A 25,015-nucleotide genomic window follows, 5' to 3' on the forward strand; every position below is an offset into this window, starting at 1 on the left:
CTGTGCCCGGGATCTGAACCCACAAAACCCTGGGCCACCGAAGCGGAGCGCAAGAACTTAACCACTCGGCCACAGGGCCAGCCCCAGGATGTGAATAGTTTTAAGTCTTTTGGTGTGTGTATGTGTAGAAAAGTTGTATCAATTTATATTCCCACCAATATAGGGGAAAAAAAGACTTTGCTAACCCAATAGGCACAACAGCAACAACAGTGTGAAATTTAGTGGGCATTTCTTAACTGCTGGTAGGTTTATAGATTTTTCCATCTGTTTGGTGACCAGTTATACTTTTTGGTTTTGTTTTTCCCATCATCTAAAGAGGTTTTTGTCAATGATTAGGACTTTAGTTTCCATTCAAGCTGGTACACAACCAGTGTTAGGTGAGCATCTAGAAAGCTGTCACTGCATCCTGCAAAGTCCCCAAGGCAGGGCCACCTAGGAAAGGCAGGCCTGCCCACATGCTGCCTGCAGGCCTTGTTTCTCCTGCAGAGGCCTGTCCCAGGCCGACCCTGGAACCTAGGTGACAGCGACGTGTGCTCTCCTAGAGAGCTGGCTCGGCTGGTGGCCTGGAGGCCAGCTGTGTACAAAGAGCAGTACAGGGTGGGCAGTGACATCTTGTGAAGAGCACTCTCTAGGGGTCAGGAGAACTGGGGTTTCGTCCTAGTTCTCTTACTATCTGTGTGAACTTGAGCAAATCCAGTCTGTTTTCTGAGCTCTGGTTTTTTCATCTGGTTAACAGGCGGAATCTCAGGGACCCAATAGACGATTGTGGAGGCACTTTGTAAAGCCCTATACAAATGGGTGATATTGTCATGGGAATGACATCATGAAGGGGACTGAGCAGTGCCTCATGTGGACAGTGTGATTCTCAGTCTGCCATCTCACCAGGGCAGCAGATGCTCCTGAGATCAACTAGTTGCAACCCTGAGCTCCCATCTTGCCTGACTAGGAGGAAATTCCATCACGGTCGGTATAGGTCCCCTCCCAGTAAGGGTTACCCTAGAATCCAGGAGGCTCACGGGGCTGCCCAGGAAAGGGGCACTTCCATGCGCCGTTTGCTCTCATGGGCCAGGTGCCCTGTGTGGCTCAGACTCTTGTCCCCAGGCTCCTTGATGCATTCATGTCCAGAGCCCTGCCTCCCCACCTCTGAGGCTGCCCCCTCGGGGTGGAGAGCACATTCTTGCTCCTCTCCCCACTCCTCAGTTTCCTCTTCTCTCTCCCCTCTCATAGTCAGCATGACCTTCAAGACACTGCCCTCAGAGTCTGCAAGGAGCCCAGGCTCAGGAAAACAGAAAGGAGAGGAGGGCCTGGGGCTGTTGTATCTGGTCCTGAAACTCAAAGAGGACTGATCCAAGAACTTCTTGGAGTGGGAGGGGGAAGAAAACGCAACCATCTAAACACAAATTAATATCTGAGAAGATAAACTGGCCGCACCAAGAACAAACTGGAAGCTATGTCCTCTTGTCCAACTACTGTCACAAACCTGCAATGTGGTCTCAGGCACACCACCCATTGTCTCTGAGCCTGTTTCCTCAGCTGTGCAGTGAGGGGTGGATCCATAACCTCTAAAGCAGTCATGGGCACCCACTGTCCTAGAGTCTGCCACTTCCTGGGAGGGGGCAAGCTTTTCTTTTCTTTTGTCATTCCTGGCCTTTCCCAGTCACTATCATATGACCAGACGGGACCCTTATAGCAGCATCGCCGACAGATTGTTACTGAGGCTGTTTTTGGTCTACTCTGTGAGGGTTTTCCGTAGCTCTGTGTAATCCTCACGGTCAGTATGAGCTTGCTCTGGGTTTGGCCTAAGTGCTCTGTCTGCATTATCTCATTTAATCTTCTTAACTGCTTGTTGGGTTGGTCCTATTGTTTTCATTTTCTGAAAGAGGAAACAGAGGCCAGGTAGCTTTCCCACAGCCACCATGTGGGTGAGAGGTGGAGCGGCCTGCCTCTGAAGCTGAGCTTTCCAGCCCACTGGGTTGTGTCCCCTCAGGAGGCAGAGGGAACCGGAAGGCAAATGTTCTGGGACCAGTGTGTGACTGTCCTCAGATCCAGTCTGTGAAAACTCTCCCTGAAGAGACTCCCAGGTTCTTGTGTCCCCTGGGTCCTGACGAGGTAGAGAGAGAGTGCTGGGAGGAGCATATGGACACCCTGGGGGTGAAAGAAGCATTTCTCAAAGTTCTGCGGCCACTGCCGGGACATAAAGCCCAGGACCCTGCCTGCACAGCTGCCCTGCAGAGGGCTGTCCTTTCTCCAGTGGCTGGGGACAGGCACATGGCCAGTTGTGTTCAGGCAAGGGTGGTCTGGAATACCTCAGCCTGCTTCCTCCTTGGACTGGGCTGGGGCTATGTCTGGGTTTGCATCCAGGTTATGGGCAGACACATGCCACTGTCATCATGCATCCCCAAGCGCAGGACCCGCATCTGGGGCTTCCACCTAAAGACAGGTCCAAGACAGCCTGGAATGGTGCCCCTCACAGTGACGCCAGCAAGCCTCCCCTACAGTGATTCTGTCACATGGGTCCCTCCACTGTCTCCACAGGAGTAGAGTTACTCCTACTGCCAATTTCCACCTCTCTCCCTTCACCCCGTGGGCTAAAAATTGGAAAAAGACAAAATCCCAAGACCGTGCGGCCTTCCAAAGATGTATCCTATCCAACTTTCCTGATGAGCCGGTTGGGAAATGGTACCTTGTTTATCCAAATCTTAACTTAAGCCAGGTTTAGGGTTATATTGACTCAAAAATCACTTTGGGCCGTTTCTTTCCATTTGTACTTATTAAGCCCTTCCTAGGTGGTAGTGGGCTAGGCACCTGTGAGTATAACAGAAAGCCAAGACAAAAGTTCTAAAGGCCATCCTTCATTTTACAGATGGAAACAAGACAGCCCAGAGATGCTAAGGAGATCGGCCAAGGTCACACAGCTACTTGGGGGCAGTTGTGGGTTTGGAACATTAAGTTCCTGCCTTTCAGTCCTGTGCTCTTTCAACAGCATCTTACACAACTCACGCTATGGTTGGAGGAGCAGGAGTGACGCTTCTGAAACAATGACAGAGCCAGCAGTTCCCCTTGGTGGTGGTTTCTCACTGCCAGTGTTGCATGTTGTTTACTTATATATGCTTGTCTGTGGGTTGTAATTTTCTTTTGAAACACTGGGAAATCCCATGATTAAAAAAAATGATTTGGTGAAATTGAATTCCTTCATATTTGCCCAGTTTGTGCTGCTTCAGTGTATGTGTGTGTTTTGTGGGGGGTATTCTAGCACTTTCTATTCTCAGACAATTTCACATAGGTTGACCTGGGTTAGGGCTCTCTGTGTGTGCTTTGCGTGGGCACGACAACAGAGACAGAAGAGAATGGGAATGAAGCGTGGGGAAGAGGGAACTGGGCCTGTGTGGAAAGGAGACCTTGTGCCGTCTTACTGACTGGGACTCTGAACCTGGAGGGAGAAGGGCGTCTGCCGTGGCTGTCCACTGAGGCGGGGTGGGGGCTCTCAGTGAAAGGAAAGAGGCCGGTAAAGGGCTTTCTTAACCCAGAAGTGTACAGGTTTTGAAGACTCCTGACTCAATGTCAATGTCACTCATTCATTCATTTAAATTATTCTGGAGAACAGTCAATAAATAGTGATCTAAAAATCACCCCAGGCAGAGGCCCTGTGTCAGGTTCCAGGAGGGATGTGTGCTATATCCAGGGATGTGCCTTGGTTATATTCTCTCCTGTCTCCTGCAGGTCCCAGGGGCTGCCTGAGGGCTCCCGCTCAACCTCAAGGGATCCAGAGTTGACTCTTGGTTCTGGGCCTCCTGGGGTTGGCGGGGTGCTAAAGGTGCCCGTCCACACTGCCGCCTCACCAAGATCCGGTTGGAGGCAGCGCGGTGTGTGGGCCGGGCCTGGCTCCCCAGGAGAACTGCCACCACTGCTCTGCTGAGAAGCCGGCGGCCGAGGGCAGGTCTTGGAGGATATGGGGTTTCCACCCCTCCCTGACTCACATCCGACTTTTTGTTAGAGAAGATGCACACAACCGGGTCCACTCTCCAGAAATGAAACCAGATTTGGATCTCAGGTGAGATCAGAAGAGAGTCTCAAAGCGGAAGCCCGGAGAGCTGGGTGCAGGCGGGCACAGTGTCAGGTCGGGTCGGGTCGGGACCCCAGGGCCCCAGAGGGGAGAGAAAGGGATGGGCAGGGCAGGGTGCGGTCGGGTCCCATCTCTAAGTCCCGTTTCTTTGGAGCCATGAGTCAGACAGATTTTATCTTGCCTGTTTTGACCCTCTGTGAGGCAACAGCTGGGGGGCGGGGGAGAGAACAGAGACCAGCAAGGCCGCTGGTTCTTCTTTTGACCCCTTTAGCAACTTCCCGTAACTTTTGAGCAAGGACAGGTATAACCCAGTGTGCCCTGAGGTGTGCCTATGGCCCCAAAGCCACTAGAAATTGACCCTGGCTCAGCCCACTCAAAAGCAAATCCATTGACCCTGGAGTAAGGGCTGGGGGGTATTAACTATGCAGCCTTGGCCAGGCTCTTCTGCTCATCTGACCGATCATTTAGCAGATAATTTTTTGGCACTGACTTTGTACCTTCCACAGTGAGGGGGATTCTGGCTCATGTCTCCTTCACGCTCCACTGCTTTCCCCATTATCGCTCATCAGGGCCCACATTTTACCAGCAAAGATGTGGGACCACAGGGAGAAAACCACAGACTTGGCCTCTGGCTCTTCGTGGGTGAAGCCAGTGGCAAAGTTTCTTGGCAAACTCAAATGTATCTGCTACTAACAGTCGTTTCCTCAAGTCCTTCTGGGTTACTTCCAAACTTACCAACTCCCTAAAGGATAGAGGAAGAGGCAGGGAAGGTTTCTAGGGAGAGAAACAGCATGGGCAAAGGCCCTGTGGTGAAAGGGAACAAGGGCCCTTCAAAAACCCAAGGGAAGGCAGTGTGACAAGGAAGGAAAGGTGAGTTTGCAGGTTGGGCTCTTGCTGGGCAAGTGGGGCCTTTCTGTGAGCCCCACTCACCGTGGTCCCCCAGTTCACCTAGGACACCCCTTTCCTTCCTCAGATCTTGATCCAGGCAGGGCCTTCTCTGGAAAGCCTTCCCTGAGCACCTGGATACGGCCAGGTCCTCTGTTAAATGCCCTCTTCCTCTTCCCCTCCAGGCCTTTATCTCACCTCAGAGGGAGCTCTGACCTTCAAGCCCTGGGGATTTTCAGCTTTCTGGGGCCTCTGGCTGAGGTTGGCCCTCCTTCCTCCTGCCTGAAGATCAAGCCTTAGCCTGGAACTGTCCCGGGGGTGTTGGTGGGGAGCAGCCAGGCCTGTGACCAGGGCCTGCTCTGTGCCTGAGCACCAGCCCTGCCCCCAGGAGCTCTGGGGCTGTGAGACACAGGGTTGCAGGGTGGCTAGCTGACAGGGGGTGTGACAGGAATGTAAACGTGCCGCCAGCCCATGACCCCGTATTCTGGGAACAGCCTGGCCTCGTGGTCCATACCCTCCTCAGCCATCGAGCATTGTCATCACGCAGAACTGTTCCACTTCTGTTCCAAAGCGATTCCAGAATCCCCACTCTCCAGTCCCTGCCTTGGCGACAGTTGTTAGCTCAGGTGCCAATCTTTAAAAAAAAAATTATATAAAATTACAATTAAATAAGTTATATTAAAAACAAAGAGGGGCCGGCCTGGTGGCGCAGTGGTTAATTTTGCACCTTCCGCTTCGGCGACCCAGGGTTTGCCGGTTCAGATCCCAGGTGCGGATATGGCACCACTTGTCAAGCCATGCTGTGGTAGGTGTCCCACGTATAAAGTAGAGGAAGATGGGCAGGCATGTTAGCTCAGGGCCAGTCTTCCTCAGCAAGAGGAAGATTGGCAGCAGATGTTAGCTCAGGGCTAATCTTCCTCAAAAAAACCAAAAAACACACACAAAGATAAATACTCAAAACTCATCACTTCCTAAGAATTTTACAGTATTTTATTGATGCGGGATCGGTGAGCCGAGGAGTCAAAAGAAAGATTTCTTGGACTCTCAAGATCTGGCAGTAGTGCTCTTTTATTTAGAGAATAGTGTGGAATAGCATGGCGACAGGACCCATGGGCAGTCAGAGCTGCTGCTGCTGCGTGCGGCGGCCCGGGCCGGCTGGCATGTGGGGACAGGACCCATGGGCAGTCACAGCTGCTGCTGCTGCTGCCTCTGCTGCCCCTGCTGGCATGGGGACAGGACCCATGGGCAGCCAGAGCTGGTGTGTGGGGACAGGACCCACGGGCAGTCACAGCTGCTGCTGCTGCTGCCTCTGCTGCCCCTGCTGGCATGGGGACAGGACCCATGGGCAGCCAGAGCTGGTGTGTGGGGACAGGACCCACGGGCAGTCAGAGCTCCTGCTGCTGCCCCAAGTTGAGGGTTAGGGCTAATTTTATAAGGCATGGGTATGTGAGTCATCTCTTTACAAGACAAAGGAAAGAACATGAAAAAAAGTTAAAATGGTATCAGTGCAGGTGGGGTCTGGTCATTGGGTGATCCCATGACTTTTAGACAAGAATCAAATCGGATTAAGTAAAGGTTAGAAAGGTTAGAAGCCACCACCCTAAATCAGTTGCATGAGATTGCCAGACAGCAACCAACTTAAGTTCTTGCCTTCCCCATTAAGAGTTTCTAGGGACAAGGTCATCTCTCTTCTCCTTCCTGGTACAGAGAGGGAGGCACCTTTTACAGATAGAGATTTACCTTACAAATGTAAATGTGTCCCAACAAGGGCAAGTTCCATTCCTCAGAGCCTCCTTCCCTGTCCCAAAACAATCAGCCCCAAACAATCCCGATTCCAAAGAGACATATCCTGGGGTGGCCAATTTCAGGTCCCTACAAGGTCATCCCCACTTCCTTCACAAGTGCACATATCTCTGGAAGAGCAAGCAAATTCCAGTCCTCAGAGCCTGCTTCTCATCTACAGTTTTAAAAGTAACCAGCCTAAAATCCTCATCATTTATTGTTTATGCTTTTAAGGTTATTTACATCTATTGTGTCTGTGCAAATACTATATAACGTTATGCAGCTGCCCTGTTCTTCCCAAGTATGCATTCAGTGACATCACTTTGGTACCTTGAAATTGGCCACAGTGGGAACATTTACACCGTGGAAACTGGCAAACACCAGAAATCAGGGCTTGAGTTATTGTTTTGTTGACTGTCTACACTTAGGAAAGTTATGGAGAAAATGTTAATAATGCACTTTAAACTTAAATGTATGTTGTGCCTGTAGCCATTACATTGTGAATAGCACAGAAAAATTGAGCAAATGTTCTTTCAGTATTCAAAAACTATATCTGATTCAGTAAAGAAGTTGCTTACACCATTGACAAATGAGTGCAGTTCCCACATGCATCTTCATTGTTTCACTTTTTTCTTAGTAGTTGGCACAAACGAAAATATCAGCCAACATTTGTGTCAAAAGTGCACTCATTTGTCAGTTACAATTATAGGTTGGTTATGGATTTAGCAGGTTGGTAAAAATCAGTGAAAGTTTTCTGTAAGATTCAATTTGCTATATGCAATTACAATGAAGAATATTGTATATTTTATTATTTGTAAATTGCTAAACATTCTTTATGTCAATAAAATTTATAATAAACTCATATCTGCGTATATATGCATACATTTTCTCTCCAGAGGGCCTGTTGTTAGACATTTAGCAGCACACCACAGGGCAGACTGCCTTAGGCTGAGGAGTGACCAGAGATGTGACTTTGGAAGGATTCCCAGAAGAGGGAGGGAATCACTGATGGAAAGAAGCTCCTAGCAATGGAGCGAAGAGAGGCAGGTAAGTGGGGCTCAGGTGGAGGGTCAGCCCGGAGGAAGGATGTAGGAGTGAGGAGAACCTGGAGGAGAAGGAAGCTGGGGGAGGAAGCTCGCCGTTTTCTCTGCCAAGTAGGATGTAAGCCATCTTCTGACGCGCGAGGGAGAGAAGAAGCGAAGAGCTGAGGCAGGGAGAAGGCTTGGCCTACGTGGCCAGTGAGGGGCAAAGAGAAGGGACCCGAGAGGATGAGCCTGACTCAGAAAGACAGAAAACAACAACAGAATCACAGCTGTGAGAGCTGGAAGGTGAGGTGTAAACCCGGTTCTGGCCCTGAGTCAAGCCCCGCAGTGTGGATTGCTTTCTTAATCTCCCAGGACAGTCCGAGGAGGAAACCGAGGTTTGGAGAGGTGAAGCCCTTTATCCACGGCCCACAGCCAGTTAGTGGCAGAAGCAGGATGCGAACTCAGGCAGCTGGGCTGTGTTGACAGGGCAGGAGCCTGCACAGCGCCTCTCTCCTTAGCAAAGCCCTGCAGACTATGCAAATTGGAACAGCTACAGAACAGATTGGCAGGGCAGGTGTGGCCACATGTCAAGGGCTTGAGGGCATCAAAAGGACTGGCAAGCGCCTCACGCCTCTAACCCCAAGCTGGTGTCCACCTAACAGCGCGTTCATGGAGCCCCTCCTCAGTGTCTGCCGAAGCTAATAGTAACGAATCAGGCTTGCCTTTTCTTCTGTCTTGGCTATTTCGTTTTCTAATAATTCATTCTTATTGTATTTTTAAAAAGTAGAGTACACGGGGGCTGGCCCCGTGGCCGAGTGGTTAAGTTCGCGCGCTCCACTGCAGGCGGCCCAGTGTTTCGTTGGTTCGAATCCTGGGCGCGGACATGGCACTGCTCATCAGACCACGCTGAGGCGGCATCCCACATGCCACAACTAGAAGGACCCACAACGAAGAATGTACAACTATGTACTGGGGGGCTTTGGGGAGAAAAAGGAAAAAATAAAATCTTTAAAAAAAAAAAAGTAAAGTACATGACAGTTTGGAAATTTACAGAATCGGTCCTTCGCCTGAGAACATTTGGTCAGCACTGACCTAATGCCCCTTCTGATCGGGTTGCTCCCCTGCTGGGAACCCTCCATGATCCCCACTGGCTACAGCAGAGGTTCCAAAGGGTGGGCGGGGACCAATTCGTGGGTAGGAGCTTAATTTAGTGAGTCATTACCAGCGTTAAAACAAGAAAAGAACTGGGGTGAAAGAGAAAATATTGGAGTATATCACATCTAGTAAATACATTATTTTGGCTGTGTACAGTCTCGCGTCGCTTAACGACAGGGATGCGTTCTGAGAAATGCGTCGCTAGGCAGTTTCATTGTCAAACATCATAGAGTGCACTTACACAAACCTAGATGGTATAGCCCACTACACACCTAGGCTGTATGGTACACATCTTATGGGACCACCAACGTATATGCCATCTGTCACTGACCAAAACATCATTATGCAGTGCATGTGTATGTCACGTGCCGTATACTCACATATATTTATTTTTGGTATTTCATATATTTTTGGTATTTCATATATTATAATGCATGTATGTACCGGAATTTGATGAAAAATGTCTTCCACCGGTCTACTGGATAAAGATGGCACTGCCAGGCCTGCCACTGGAAGCCATGGAAGAGAGAGCAATTGCTGAGGAAGAGCAGGCACCACTTTCCAGGGAAAGGGTGAGGGTGAGCTGGTTTGGAGGATGTCCAGGTTGTGAACGAACAGAGGGAAGGACATGAGCAGAGACCCAGAAAGACGACGACTTTCAAGCCTCGATTGTGTCGGTGCTCCAACTCAGAATGGGTCTGAGGGGCCGGCCCGGTGACACAGCAGTTAAGTGCACATGTTCCACTTCCCTGGCCCTAAGTTTACCGGTTCAGATCCCGGGTGCGGACATGGCACTGCTTGACAAGCCATACTGTGGTAGGCGTCCCACATATAAAGTAGAGGAAGATGGGCATGGATGTTAGCTCAGGGCCAGTCTTCCTCAGCAAAAAGAGGAGGATTGGCAGCAGATGTTAGCTCAGGGCTAATCTTCCTCAAAAAGAAAAAAAGAGAGAGAATGGGTCTGACGTGGCCTCTGGGAGCTTGCAGGTTGTGTGAGGGCTGTAGTCCCTGCGATGGGAGTTTAGAGGAGGGAGTCCCTAAGTCTGCTGGGGAAGTCAAAGGAGACTTCAAGAGGTGGCAATGCCTTAGCTGACTTCTTTTTTTTCTCTTCTTCTCCCCAAAGCCCCCAGTACATAGTTGTATATTCTAGTCCTGAGTCCCTCTGGTTGTGCTGTGTGGGATGCTGCCCCAGCATGACCAGATGAGCGGTGCCATGTCCGCACCCAGGTTCCAAACCGGCAAAACCCTGGGCGGCTGAAGCAGAGCTCGTAAACCCAATCACTTGGCCACGGGGCCAGCCCCTTTTTTTAACATTAATTTTAATTTAATTTAATTTTTTTCCTAGCTGACTTCTGAGGGAAGAGTTGGGGTTCGCCAGGGGAACAGGGGTGTGGGGAAGGCTTGTCTGGCCAAGCGAGTGGCTTGTGAAAAGGCACGAGAAAGCCCGTCATGTTTGGGGGAAGTGTTTAGTATATGTAGAAGCATTCAGTATAGGTAGAGCATGAACTAGGGAGGGGGCCTTCACGTGCCGTGTTGAGAGTCAGGATGTCATTGTGGCATGGGAAGCCGTGGAGGAATTTTCAGCAGAAGAATGACGAGTAGACTTACATCTCAGGACTCCGGCAGCCCTGAGGAGAGTGGATTAACAGGGAGGAGGCAGGAGGCCACAGACCTGTAGGATGACTATTGCAATAGTTGGGCCTGAAGTAGGGCAGTGCGGGTGCAGCGGGAGGCGGGAGGGAGCCTCAGGAGGAGGGGCCCACAGAACGCAGCCACTCATCAATCAATTGGATGGGCAGTGAGAGAAGGGAGGAGGTGAGGATGAGTTCAGGGTTGTTGACTCGGGAAACTGGCTAGATGATAGTGCCTTTTGCCCAGATAAAGAACACGGTGGGGGGCAGAGCGGGTCTGGGGAGAAGATAACGCATTTAATCCTGAAAGTGGCCCTTGTAGGTGGACATGGCAATGGGCAGCTGGAGCAGCGGAGAGAGGTTAGGCGGGGGGATACAGCCCGGGGAGCATGTAGAATGAGAGAGAAAAGGCTGTAGAGGGAGCCTCAGGGAGAAAGGAGTCCAGGAAAGACTGAGGAGAGTGGTCTTTGAGGCACAGAATCCGGAAACTTGGGTCACAAGAGCCAGTGGGGTGGAAAGGACGTAGGAGGAAAAGCAGCAATGCAAATGCTTCAGGAAATCAAATTCTCTGAAGGGCCCGTGGGATGTGGCCATTAGGAGGCAACTGATGCCCTTGGGAAGGGTACAGCGGAGGGTGGTGGGGGCAGAACCAGGGGCTTTGGGGGCGAGTGGAGATGACACAGTGAGGCAAAGAGGAAGCAGGGCTGTGTCTAGACCATGTGATGCCTTTGTGCGAATTAGACAGGGGTGCCCCTTCCTCTGGGCAGATCAGTCCCTCATCCCAGCATGCTGGCTGGGCGAGGGAGGGATGCGGGCGGGACCTCAGCCCCACATGGCTCATAGTGGGGCATCTGCATGCCACAGTCCTGCAAGAGTGGACAAGCCCTTCTGGAAACTGACCTGGAAGGAAGGAGAGAAGTAGTCATTGACCAAGGGGGCTGCTGGACCATGTGAGGGGTTTATTTAAGATGTGAGAGCCTGGTGCGTGCTGACTCGGATGAGAGAGGGGAATCCCTGAGGAAAAAGAGTACAGGACAGGGAGACCTGCAACAAGAAGCTGCGTGGGAGCCCAGGCCGGAGTGGGCACGCCTCTGATGTGCTGGGAGCCAGGACAAGGCCGGTGCGGCTCCCAGGGTTGTTGCGGGAGGGGGCGGAGGCTGAAGGAGAGCAGGGCTGTGCACGCAGCCTGGAGCCCTGGGCTGGTGTGCAGGCAAGAGTTAGATGTGAATCTCTGAGGTGAGGCGTGGGAGAAGACGCTGAGCAGGGACACAGACACAGCTGAGAAGCCCTGTCCTAGGTGACCAGCAGTTCCCATGCCCAAGACTGGGTGACATGCAGCCTGCCCAGGCAGCGAGCCTAGAGCTAGGCAGGCCAGGCTGGGGAGGGTGTTGGCAAAGAGATTTTGTTTACTTATTATTTTACTTTTTACTATGGAAAATTTTCAAACATCTAAAAGTCGTGGGAAACGCAAATGAAATCATTTGGCTTCAATAATTATTACTAATGTCAATGTTATTTTATGATCTCCCTTTTAAGTATCTTTTTAAAAACTTAAAACAATCTTTTAACAGACTGTTTTAGAGCAGTTTTAGGTTCAGAGCAAAACTGAATGGAAGGTACAGAGATTTCCCATATATATCTGGTTAAAAACTTTTTTATTTGGAATTAATTTTAAGCTTACAGAAAATTGCAAGAACTACTCTTTTTATTTTATATAATATTTTTCTTATTAGAGAATCTATTCTCAGAATGTATACAGAAGAAAATTGAGATCATTCAGGATTCTACCACCTGAAAATAGCTACTGTCATTGTTTTGGTGTATTTCCTTCCAGTCTTTTTTCTATGCTTACATACATTTTTTTTTTTCTTTTTGCAGGGAAAGATTCACCCTGAGCTAACATCTGTTGCCAAGCTTCTTCTTTTTTTTTTCCTCCGCAAAGCCCTAGTGCGTGGTTGTGTATTCTAGTTGTAAGTCCTTCTAGTTCTATGTGAGCCACTGCCATAGCACGGCAACTGACAGATGGGTGGTGCGGTTCCGTGGGAAACAAACCCAGGCCACCAAAGCTGTGAGAGCGCCGAACTTTAACCACTAGGCCATCAGGGCTGGCTCCTTACATACGTATTTTTAATTGGACTGTTTTATTCAGAGACTAACCCCATCCCCCAAAGCCTTCCTGTCTGGTGTGTCCACATGAGCTGGCTTAGTCCCAGGCCTCCACCCTAAACCCCTCCACTGAGAGTCTGCTGAGAGCAACAAGTTAATCCAAGTTTGTGGTTTGTGGATGCCCTCATTCCCTGGTTTCAGTGCTAACGCAGGTTTCCCCTTTAACATTCCTCTCCTCTTTGTTTTTCTTGGATAATAGGGGTTGATTTCTGGTGGGACAAATTGCCCAAAGTTCCCTGGACCGCCGCCTTGCTCACCTCCCACACTCATCTCTCTGGATTTGGAGCATCAGTGTCTGATCTGTCTCCTCACTCACCTGAGCCCTGAGGTTAGGGCTCAGGTCTGATTCATCTCTCAACATGAGGCAGAGTTGGCCTCAAGAAATATGTATGGAATTGAATCAACCCACTTATTTGGCATTGCCCATCCCCATCTATGCTGCAGACTCTCAGAGTGCCTTACATAATTTACAGCCACCAGCATGGTGCCTGGCGTACAGTAGGTGCTCAGTAAATGTTTGTTACTACTGTTACCAGTAACCTGGAGACTTCCCTACATGTTAGGGCCCTGATATTCTTTCCCCCTTCCCTTTCCAGCCTCACCCACTTCTTCCTCATGGTGAAGAAGAGAGACCACTCTGATGTGCCAGCGGGCAGGTGCCCACGCCTTGTGCCCCGTCTTCCATGAGTCAGGAGCAAAGCTGAGCTGGCAGTGGATTCACGAGAAGCAGTTCCCTGTGCTGAGGCTATTTTACCTGTTTGTATTGCTCACAATACCACGTATCATTAGCAGCAATTAAAACTGTTTCAGGATCAGTTCAAAGCTGCCTTTGAGGTATTTTAAGTTGGACAAAGTCCTCCATGAGTCTAGCTCCAAGTCAAGTTTCTTGGTGGCATTAGAAGCCTAGTATTTGGGGACTTGATTGCCTGAACATTTCATATATAGCAGGGGTGTTTGTCGAAAGTGGGCAAATGTCCCCAGAGCTGTTTGTAATGTCTTACAAGCCCCACTTCCAACCTCAACTAAGAGGAGGGGACCACGGAGGAGAGGATGAGGGGATCTGCATAGGGTTTTTCCATACAGCCAGTCCCTCTGGCCGGGCAAAACCCGGAGGGAGAGCTGCAGGAATCAGAGCAGGAAGGGATGTGGGCCAGGTCTCGGGTGGGGGCATCAGCAATTGGGAAGAAGGCGGAAACCCAGTTTGGAGGGCCAGGCTGTGAGGAGGTGTGGGGAGGCCTTTAGGACACCTTAAGTAATCTTCATATTCGATTGAAAGATAAAACAGGCACAGAACCGGTTTTGGCATATTAGACTTCCAGGGAATTAGTCAGCAACTGCTTCTGACCAGCTCTTGGTTGGCCCTGTCCGTGACCCCAGGCCTGGAGGGCTGGCCGTGGCGTTGGGGCCTGGGGTCCCTGTTCCCTAAATACTGCTGGAACCCTCCAAGATCCTCCAGGGCCACAACTGGCACCAAGCATCTTGCTGCCTGCTGACAGAGTGGGTTCAGCTGGGCTCAGCCAGGCGGCTTCCTGGGCGAGGGTTCGAAACTGGATGGTGCAGAAGGGTGGAGGGCGACCCAAAGTGGAGGAAGAGGTTCCAGAGCAGTGGAGAACTGGGGGAGGGCCCTGCCGGCAGGAATGCTCTGTCCCTCAGCAGCAACACTGGCCCGTTCAGTGAGGCTGTGGCAGGGACCGAGGAGGGGGACCAGCCAAGGACAAGCTGTCCTGCCCAAGTGCTTTTAGCCATAACCCATGTGGGAGCTGGGTGGTTCCCACTCGGGAAGAGCACGCTGGTCGTCAGAGGGCTTGTGGTTTGGAAATAAGGAACCTGCTGGTGCCTTGGGCTCCCCACACCCCTTGCTTTGGTCAGAGCCCATCCAGACCCCCTTGGGCTCTGATTTGAATCCCTAACCAGACTTCTGTGCAGAATTCACCTCTTTGCCCCTCTTTTAACTCACAGAACTGGCGCCATAACCCACTGAAGCAGAATGCCGGAAGCTGGACGCAGCTGTGGTCCCTGCTCCTAGGAGCTGTGCCATCAAAGCCGGCACAACCCCCAACACCAACCCAGGGGGGCCGGGGGGCCGGGCCTCAGGACAGGCTGGGGCAGGAGGAGGGCCAGATGGGGGCAGGCAACGGGACCCTGCTCACAGTGGTGAGTGCCCAGCGGTGGGAAGAATGGACGGCATCGTGTCCTTGGCCCCACAGCGTGGCGCGCAGAAGGCTGGATGACCCACCGTCGAAGCTCGGGTGGCTGTGACTGGAGCTGCTTCAGGTGGTCAGCCAGCGCATACACGTTGGTCTGAAACTCTTCAAAACTGGGCTGTTAAACATCTGTATCCTGTTTTCATTAGCTTGAAAGCCATAGTGATGGAGACCTGCCTAGTTTTCTGAGCCAGCAAGTGTGCCCAGAGGCTAATAAACAGCAGGTGCCCCCAGTAAATATGATTCTAGTACTCAGTGTAAATGTGCGTGCAAATAAATATGTGAAATGAAAGGTGGGAGCTGAATTCTATATGCACGTTACACAGTTTCTTAGCTGTTCTGAACTGAGAACTGTAGTGCGACTGTGTGTGTGTGGTGTGTGTTCTACATGTGCAGGATGTGTGTACAGTGTGTGGGGAGTGTGTTTTTGCAGACGGAGTATATGTGGTGTGTGGTAGGGAGTGTGTGTATGGGTCTGTGTGCAAATGTTTGTGGTGTGTGTGTGTGTGTGTGTGTGTGAAGAGAAGTCCCCCTCATGGGGCCAGCCCAGTGGTTAAGTGCGCACGTTCCACTTCTTGGTGGCCCAGGGTTCACTGGTTCGGATCCCTGGTGTGGACATGACACCGCTTGGCAAAAGCCACGCTGTGGTAGGCGTCCCATGTATAAAGTAGAGGAAGATGGGTATGGATGTTAGCTCAGGGCCAGTCTTCCTCAGTGAAAAGAGGAGGATTGGCAGTAGTTAGTTCAGGGCTGATCTTCCTCAAAAAAAAAATAAATAAATAAAACAGAGAAGTCCCCCTCAGTGTGGAGACAAAACCAGCTACGTAATTTACAGGGCCTGGTGCAAAACGAAAGTGTGGGGCCCCTTGTTCAAAACTATTGGGAATTTCAAGATAGCAAGAGCAGAGCATCAAACCAGGCTTGGGGCCTTTCTGAGGGCAGAGCTCACGTGACTTCACAGGTGGAATGGCTCGAAGCCAGCCCTGGTTGGAGAATATGCACCTCCTGTCTCCCCACGTCCTTCCTTTGCTGAAAGTCCTGGAGCACCCCCCCACCCCCGGCTGTGCTCTCCCCATGCAGCTCCCGGGGTGACCCAGCTGAGGCGGCCTGGAGAGGAGCTGTGGCTCAGCCTGCGCCCTGCAAGGGCTTATCTGCTCCTTTCCTGACCCTCCTTGCACTTCGGTCTGGGTCTCACTGGGACACCCAAATCCGTAAGGTGTCTCTCGGCTCTTTGCTCAAAACGATCACCTGAGCACAGTCAGGTCCCCTCCCAGCCCCGCTGCCTGCCCTGCCTTCATTTTGCTCCCAGAAGTCATCAGGCAGCAGAAACAGCACAGAGCAGGAGCTACGTCCTCACTGCCCACCAAGGGCTTCGATTCCCAGGGGCCCCAGTGGGCCCAGTCCTGTCCTGGGGGGAAGAAACGGCAAAGAGGAACCGGGGACCTGGGCCCACACTGGGCTGGCAGAGCTCACAGCCCGAGACCTCAGGGAGGGGTTGGAGGGTGGGGACTCCCTAGGTCCTTCCTGTTTACGTCCTGATTTGCCTCCCCTCAGGTTAGGTGCAGCTTGCCTGCTTCAGAGCACGCTCAGGAGGTGCTAATGGGCAAGAATGAGGGTGCTCCTGCCCCAATACCTATACTTGTCAATAATTAGCCGTGATTTCCTAGGTTCTGGGAGGAGGTAGTGGCACCTGGCCCGCCCCTGCTGGTTTAGCTCATTAGTACCATTAACATAGCAATTCCAAGGTCCCTGAGTGGTTCTGGGTGTTCCAGATATGGGCATCTCCCAAGGGTTATGGGCACTTGAGAACTTACTTCACCATGTTCCTGGTCCTAGCCAGAAACGGCCCCTCAGCTCAACCCCTTCCAGCTCTCCTAGTACCCATGGGACCCCTGTGTGCTTCTGTCTTGAGGATCCAGATGGGCCTCTGTGAACAGCCAGCCTGGAGGGCCTCCCTGAGGAGGGCCACCTGCCCCAAGCCAAAGGACCCAGGAGTGTACAGGGTGTGAGGGAGCGTAGGGGGGGTGCGCCAGGGAGGGGATTTGGGGCCAAGTGGGTGGACAGCAGTGGAGAGTGCTATAAACCTGTTAATCACTGGCCATGGGGCTTGGCCTGCCCCAGAGAGAGAGAGTGACCAAGGCCCCCAATTCAGGGGTGTCATGATGAACCGACTTTCCAGAAAAACAAAAGTCCTGATTTAGAGTTTGCCAGTTTCCGTGGTGTAATATTACCACCAAGTCCGATTTCAAGCTGCCAGTTGGTTTAACAGCTGGCTCACAAAATTCTTGAGTATTTAATAGTCAGCTCTCGCTCACTGTGCGTTAGATCCCTGTCCACGTCACAGGCCATCAACAGCTCAGGCCGCCCGACCCCAACCTACACCTCCCTGAATGCAGCACACCTCTTGCCTGCCTTTATTTGCAAAATGCCCTTCTCGTGCCCCTTGGGGCCTGAGGCATGCCGGTCAGCCGTTTAAGTTCCTATGCCTGAGAGTCCTGGAATCAGGCGGCAGGCTGCCTCGCAGGCTGTCCTGGCGCTACTGAGGTGGTGGATGGGAGGTAGCTTTGCCAAAGTGAACACCGAACCCCGTCAAGTGAAGTGCCCGACCTGTGGGCCAGCACCATCTACCGCTAGTCCAGGGCGACGGGGAGGTCTGACCTCAGAGTCCACCATGACGGTTTGCAAAGCCACAGTCCTAGCTGTCTTTGTTTGCTAGCTGACGAGCCACCTTGCCTCTCACCTGCTTGGGTCACATGTCAGCTTCCCACTTCCTTCCCACTTCCAGGGGACCATGTGTGCAGAGTGATGCATCCCAGAGAGTCAGGAAGCCACTAGGTCAGTCCCTTGGCCCGCAGAATGCCCGTCCCAGGGGCTGGGAGTCCATCTTCACAAGTGGACTTGCAGAAGAGGCATCCTGGTCTTGCAGGTGGCGGGGCCGTTTCTCTGGGTGCAGGTGTTTCATTGTGTAACCTTCTCAGAGACCCACCTTGACACCTTCCCCGTGACTTCATTTCCCCCTCCTCTAGGCTCCTGGAATGGCACTAGGGCCCCACCTTAGCCAGGCAGCTGTGATGCGAGGTGTTGACCCAGCTGCCTCGCTGCTGGCTCATGGGGTCAGGTGGAAGGGGCTGAGACAGCAGCAGGGCCCAAGGGCTTTTCAACATGGGGGTCGCCCAGAGGCAGGACTGTGGCCAGGGTCCTCTGGGATTCAAGCAGGCACTGGGTGATGAGTGGTACAGGGAGCCAGAAAAGGACAGGCTCTGGGCCAGGAAAAACAGCCCAGAGCCACAAGTGTGCCACTGGTTCTTGCTCCCCTCACCGGTTTGGTGACAGCATTCAGCCAGTTCTGGAGCCCAGAAGAGAGCACCTGCTGAGCCCCAGAGTCAGTTTCCATGCGGGCTGGAGACAGTCATACATGACAGGTTTGTGTGGCCTCATGCCCTGGTTCATCGCAGGAGACAGACTGAACAGACCAGCACAACACATGGCTCAACCGGGAGTGGGTGCCTGGGGCAGGGGTGAAGGCTCCATGGAGGGGGTGACTTTTGAACAGAGTCATAAAAGTGGGTCCTCCCAACAGCCCCAATGGCCCTGGACAGGCCCAAGTCGGGCTCCAGCCCTAGGACCCGCAGATCTGCCTCTGGTCTTCTGTGGGGCAGCCCTGCACCCCCACCCCCTTCCCACATTAAGTCACACAGCCAGCTTCCTCCAGCCAAAGACTTCAGATCCTCACCACTGGCTTCACCGACATGGCAGACATTTCCCCCTCTCAGAAGAGAAGGGGGTGAAATTCCCTGGCTGCTCTTTCCATAGATGACCAGCTGAGGGGGGGTGGGGGGAGTGGGGCCAGGGCTGCAGCACCTGGGCAAAGGCTCTTGGAAGGTTCCTGGAAGGTGAGAGGGACCAGTGGGGGAAGAGACAACACCTGTGGAGCCCATTTCAGGACCTTAAGGAGGGTGCATGGGCTGAGGCCTAGCCCTGAAAAGTGCTGACTCTGAATTAAGTGTGATCAATGAGGGAAAATAGCAATTGAGTTCATGGAAAATGCTGGTGTGTGTGTGTGTGTGTGTGTGCCTTTATTTGAAAAAAAAAAAAAGCTATTTCTGGGGTGAGCCTGGTGGCTCAATGGTTAAGTTTGAACGTTCTGCTTTGGCGGCCCGGGGTTTGCCGGTTCGGATCCTGGGTGTGGACATGGCACCGCTTGGCAAAAGCCATGCTGTGGTAGGCATCCCACATATAAAGCAGAGGAAGATGGGCATGGATGTTAGCTCAGGGCCAGTCTTCCTCAGCAAACAGAGGAGGATTGGCAGCAGATGTTAGCTCAGGGCTAATCTTCCTCAAAAAAAAAAAAAAAAAAAAACACCAAAAACTATTTCTGTGTATTCTTGTTTCTAGGACCCTCCTCTATCTCCCTCCCCAGGGAATCTTATGGGATTCCATAGTTGGTTTAGAATGCACGAGAAACATCTACCCTATGCCTCACACATAGTAGGAGTGCAATAAATGTAAGCTCCTTTCCTTTAATTGTTCTGTGGTCACTTTGGTTTGAGGGCAAGAGGGCTTTCCCAGTCTAGAAGCTGATGGGCCTCCGGTCCCTGCCTCCCCCTCCCTTCTCCAGCTGATGCAAACCCCTGAGTGTCATAATGTCCGCCGTGTCCTCATCTGTTATGATGGGACACAGGCTGAGGAGGGTACCTGGGTAGGCTCCCTCTGAGTGAGGCTGACCTTTCCTGCAACGTGGGCTGGCCTGCGCCATATCCCGTGGATGGATGCAGAAGGGTGAGGCACTGATCCTGCTAGTTGGGCAGGATGCTGGCTGGAGGGCGGGACGAGGAGAGGTGGAGCTTCCAGAACAAAGGAGAATGAGGAGCCCTGGGGGCTCAGCCAAGGCATCAAAAAGGTTCTGCAGAGGGAGCAGGCCACAGCAGCTGCCCGCCTCTGCACCTAGAAGTCGGTCAGACAGCTCTCGCCCGGTCCCTTCTGGCTGCCCTAGGCCGGCCACCTTAGCAACACTGTTTAGAGCGGCCTTGTTCTCCAGCGTGATTGCGCCGACACTGCTCTGGGGCTTTCTCTACTTGGCGTGCGTTGCTGCTGCAGTTCCAGGGGAGAGAAGAGGGATGGCCGAGAGCGGAGCCAGGAGCCGGGAGGGCCGCCGGGAGCGTACCTTCGTGCCAGAGCCTTTTGATGGAGCTAATGTAGCCCCACACCTCTGGCTGCACCGCTTTGAGGCCATAGACAACCTCAACCATTGGGACCATGGCACCAAGCTACGGTTCCTGAAGGAGGCTCTCAGGGGAGACGCCCTGGAGGTCTACCGTGCACTTAGTCCTCAGGACCAGGGGGACTATACGGCTGTGAAGGAGACTCTCCTGAAGGCCTTTGGGGGGTCCGGAACTGCCCACAGCCACCTGCCCAAGGAGATCGTCTTTGCCAACAGCATGGGCAAGGGCTACTACCTCAAGGGGAAGATTGGTGGAGTGCCGGTGAGGTTCCTGGTGGACTCTGGGGCCCAGGTCTCCGTGGTCCACCCAAGCTTGTGGGAGGAGGTCACCGATGGCGACTTGGACACCCTGCGGCCCTTTGAGAACGTGGTGAAAGTAGCCAATGGGGCCGAAATGAAGATCCTGGGCATCTGGGATACAGTGGTGTCCCTGGGCAAGCTGAAGTTGAAGGCAGAGTTCCTAGTGGCCAACGCAAGTGCTGAGGAAGCCATCATCGGTACCGACGTGCTCCAGGACCACCAAGCCGTCCTGGACTTCGAGCATCGCACCTGCACCCTGAAAGGGAAGAAGTTCCGCCTTCTGCCTGTTGGAGGGTCCCTGGAAGATGAGTTTGACCTGGAGCTCATAGAGGAGGAGCCCTCGGAGGAGGGGCAGCAGCAGCTCTCCTGTTGAGAAGCCCCTTTTCCTCATCCCCAAACATCAGTGGGAAGACCCACCACAGTGGAGGGAAGGGCACAGACCCTCAGGGGTCACTGGGTTTGGCCAACCCTCTAAAACCAACTCTTGCCCTCCTCCTCCCACTCCTCTTCCCTCTGCAGGGGCCTTGATTTGCCCCTGGTGGGGGAGGCTTCCGTTTGAAAAGACGCAGGTGAGGGAGAGCGGCCGACTTTCTCAGAGGGAGGGAGGGTCCTTATGTTTGTCAAGCTGCTATCGTTGGCAAAGACTCTCAGGCTAAAAGAAGGTTCCAAGAAGGCTAGAGATGATTGTCTTTGAGAGAGGACTGGGGACCCCTTCAGATCCCCTGAGATGTAGCTCAGTGACCTTCAGGTCCATGCAGCCTGTCTCAGCTGGGCTGGGTCCTGGCTGCAGGGTCCTCACCAGCAATACCCAGCTCTCACAGGTGAGGGTCACCGCGGCCAGGGAGTCCTCCCTGTTGAATCTTCTCACCTGCATCGTCTGTTTCCTTCTGTCATTTGCTTTGAAATGCATTGAGCCTTATGTCAATAATTCATTACTTCAAAAACCAATAAAGATTGACTCATGGAAAAACCATGTAATGTGTTACTTGGGGAACGGATGTGAGAGGGTGGGAAAAACAGTAAATGTCAAGGAGAGGGAAGATCCAAGTATTTACTGAGTGCCTAGCCTGGAGGTTTGAGACTGTATATATATACAGGGACTAGATGTCTTGGGTTTTCTATGACAGCCTCAATTTAAAATATTTTGACTTGTTTCCTCCATAATTCCTGTCATCATTTCTAATCTAATGATGATTCCTCTAATCATTTCAAACTATAATATTTTAGCATCCAAATTGCCTCTTATACCCAAAAGTGACCCTAAAGTTATTTGTGAGGTCTTAATTGGGGATTTGAGAATTATGGTTACTGTAGGCAAATGGGAAAGGATCTGACTGGCAAATAGGTTCTTACAGCTGCTTGGGAGCCGGGACGTGGAGGCAGACAGCAAGGCCAGGCACATGTGTTGACCGGCATGGGGCAGCCCAAGGGAGCTCTGGAGGACAGAGGAGGAGACGGCAGCAGGCGGCTCTGGTGGCAGGAGGATAGTTTCTTCCTGGAGGGACTTGGCATGGACTCGAGACTAGTGAGGCAGGATGGAGTGGGGAGGACCGCCCCAGATCTGGGAATGCGGTGTTCATCTCTTTAAGGGGTCTACCTCATATTTGCTTCCAAGTTCCTGCTTCTTTCTCTGGAACTCAGCCAGGCTGCGAATCTGGAAAGAAAATTCCGCAGACAAAAGGGATCTGCAGGGAGACTGGGGGGTGCAAAGCTTTGTGAGCTTTGGATGGGAGGCAGGAAGGGCCATCTTCTTCTTTTTTTTTTTTTTTGCTAAGGAAGATTCACTCTGAGCTAACATCCATGCCAATCTTCCTCTATTTTTTAGTGTGTGAACCCCCATGGCTGTGTACAGAGTGGTATAGGTCCATGCCTGGGAACAGAACCTGGGCCACCCAAGCGGAGTGCACTGAACTTAACCACCAGGCCACTGGGGCTGGCCCCCATCTTCATGAGAGTGAGATGAGCCTCTTCTGGAAGTTTTCACCTGGACATCTCCAAGGGAAAGACAAACAGCCTGAGCCGGAGGCAGAGGTGGGAATGAGCCTTCTTCCCAGGAAGCCTCTGGGGACTTGACCCTGGACCTCTGGAAGCTGATCTGAGCCAAGAGCAGCCGCTCCTCCCTCGGATCCCAGCTGTGATTCTCCTGGGAACTGAGGCACCCGCTCTGCCCCTAATCCCCATGATTACTGGAGCCCCTGTCCCTGGGCAGCCAAGCATCTTAACAGGAATTAGCTCCGTCAGCCCCAGGGCACGTGGCATGATGGGAGGCGCTAGATCAGGAGGAAGTCTTTTCCCAGGAAAGTGAGGCCTGGAGACAGGGAGGGCCCCCCAAGAGGCCGTGCTGTGGAGGTAGGAAAAGCAGGAAAGGAGGTAGGCGAAACTGGAAAAGACGGTCTCCTCGAGTCTCCAGGTCACGTGTCCTCCTTCTCAAATCTGTTTTTCCACCACTAACAAATGTGGCTTCTCTCCTAGGCCAAACCCTCCCCTGAGGGGACAAACCAGGTGGCACCTCCCTGTGACCTATTTTCCTTCAGATCCTAACCACAGGCCAGGTTGAAGGAGGGAGGGTGTGGGGTGGGTGGGTCACTGGGCGGCAGGCGGGGGTTGGGGCATTGAGTGCCAGGCCAGAATTCCAGGGCAGCACCCGCAGTGTTCCCTCTCTGCCCTTCCCCACACACGGCTGGCTGCGGAGGCTTGTCCTGGGAGAACAGGAACCGGGGGACCCGTGTCCCAGCCTCAGAGACTCTTTTTCCCCTGTTCTTTGTGAGGAGAGCCTGGCTGAGCCACCAGGCTCTCCGCCAGCTCTCTCTCCTAGAAGAAAATGAGTGCCGGGTGGGCCCGGCGAGAGGAGGGGGCTGCGTGTGGCACAGGCCCCGTGGAGGAAGGAACCAAGTGGTGGCTGTTACTGGAGACAGAGTCAGGCTTAAGACAGGTGCTGCGCGTGTGTGAGGGGGTTACCAACGCAAACGTGAGAAGGTGGAACCTGGGCCCGAGGATGGTGAACGCCGCTCTCCTGGGAGCAGAGTTTCAAGCCGGGGAGCCCTGGAGAGCAGCCAGGAAAAGTGGGTTGCAACCACATTGCGGGGTTCTTGAGGCCTGGGTGAGGAGTTTGCACTTGATTTGCATGCATGTTTGAACTGTGGAGGAGCAGGAAGATTCACCTGGTTTCTGGGTATTGGATTGCGTGCGTAAAGCAGCAGCAAAGACTCCAGCTTGGAAGCCATGGCAGGATCCAGACTTGGGGGTGAATTTGAGATGATGGAAAGCAGGAGATGGACGCAGGCAACAATGTAAAGGTCTGATCCTGGCTGCACATTGGAATCACTGGGAAGATCCATTAAGCCGGTTCTTCCTGTGGTCCTAATGTGCAGCCAGGCTGGGAACCCCTGGCCTAAGTCCCAGCTGTATCTACCACCCTGTGACCCAAAGGGTGATCCCTGAACCCCCAGGAAGGCAGCAGGTCAGAAATGCTCCCCAAACCTGCACCAGAGCCTGCGCTGAACAAGATCTCCAGGGGATTCTCATGCACACGAATATTTGAAAAACTCTGACCTAGAACGTTCTGGTACCTCTGGTTAAGGGCTAACTCACGGCCCCCACAAGACCCCCTCTACACTAATAATGACCACACACCAGATGCCTACTAATGCCCCGACTATTCTAGATAATTCTTCATGCTTTTATCCAGAAAACATTTATTTTATTTTTATTTTGTTTTGAAATAATTTCAGACTTACAGAAAAGTCACAAGAGTAGTACAAAGAATTTCCATGTGTGCTTCTCCTCGTCCCGGAGTAGGAACCTTTACCAGTTAAGTTGATCATTCTCTCTCTCTCTCATCTTCATCTTTCTCTGCATCTACATGTAAATGAACTGTTCGGAAACTGCAAATATGATACACATTTACCTCTAAATACTTTAGTATTTATTTCCCCCGAAATAAGGATTTCTTTTATATGACCACAATATAACAATCAAAATCAGGATATTAACATTGATATAATATTACCATTATCTAATCTGCACACCTTATTAAATTTTACCAATTATCCCAATAATGACTTTTATAAGCAAGAGAAAACAATTGTTTTCTGGTCCAGGATCCAATCCAGTCACACACTGCATTTAGTGGCCCTGTCTCTTTAGTGTCCTTTAATATGAACAAGTCCTCAGTCTGTCTTTGACCTTCATGACCTTGATGTTTCTGATGAGGCCTGGTCAGTTATTTTGTAGAATGTGAATCTATGTTTGGGTGACTGATGTTTTCTCAGGATTAGATTCAGGTTATGTGTTTTGGGTAGAAATACCCAGAAGTGATGTGCTGTCCTTCCCAGCGCATCATATCAGGAGGCACAGGATCCCCGTTTGTTCCATTACTGGTGATGTCAACTTGAATCAGTTGGTCAGACTGGTGTCCGCCGGGTTTTTCTACTGTAAACTATTTTTCCTGTGTCTGCTGGGTTGCTGCTCTGAGACTACACGAGTAGCCTGTTTCTCATCAGTCACCCACTGGATCCATTCACGATCCCTGCCCGCCCATGGTGATTTTCTAATTCTACCCTTCTGCGTTTATGAGCTGGTGC

General features: G+C 52.0%; 1 protein-coding gene and 1 long non-coding RNA gene across 7 annotated transcripts in view; both read left to right on the forward strand.

The window, feature by feature from the left end:
* The window catches only part of LOC103547590 (uncharacterized), a 97,879-nt gene extending 82,676 nt beyond the window's left edge, over positions 1-15,203 (forward strand). For 2 of the 6 annotated variants that reach the window (XR_011526005.1, XR_011526007.1), the window contains 6 exons: positions 3,721-4,051; positions 7,627-7,777; positions 12,420-12,511; positions 12,907-13,205; positions 13,304-13,541; positions 14,667-15,203. This is a non-coding gene — a long non-coding RNA (uncharacterized lncRNA). The remainder of the gene's footprint in view (positions 1-3,720; positions 4,052-7,626; positions 7,778-12,419; positions 12,512-12,906; positions 13,206-13,303; positions 13,542-14,666) is intronic. The other 4 variants (XR_543999.2, XR_011526006.1, XR_011526008.1 and 1 more) reach the window with 3 other exon arrangements.
* Positions 15,204-19,559: 4,356 nt separating this feature from the next.
* ASPRV1 (aspartic peptidase retroviral like 1) lies at positions 19,560-21,402 on the forward strand. Its single transcript, XM_070572433.1, has one exon. The coding sequence runs from the start codon at positions 19,681-19,683 to the stop codon at positions 20,803-20,805; it is 1,125 nt and encodes a 374-aa protein (XP_070428534.1). The 5' UTR covers positions 19,560-19,680; the 3' UTR covers positions 20,806-21,402.
* Positions 21,403-25,015: the final 3,613 nt, after the last annotated feature.

Source organism: Equus przewalskii, chromosome 14 (assembly GCF_037783145.1).
Source record: "Equus przewalskii isolate Varuska chromosome 14, EquPr2, whole genome shotgun sequence".
In the NCBI taxonomy this organism is placed as follows: Eukaryota; Metazoa; Chordata; class Mammalia; order Perissodactyla; family Equidae; genus Equus; species Equus przewalskii.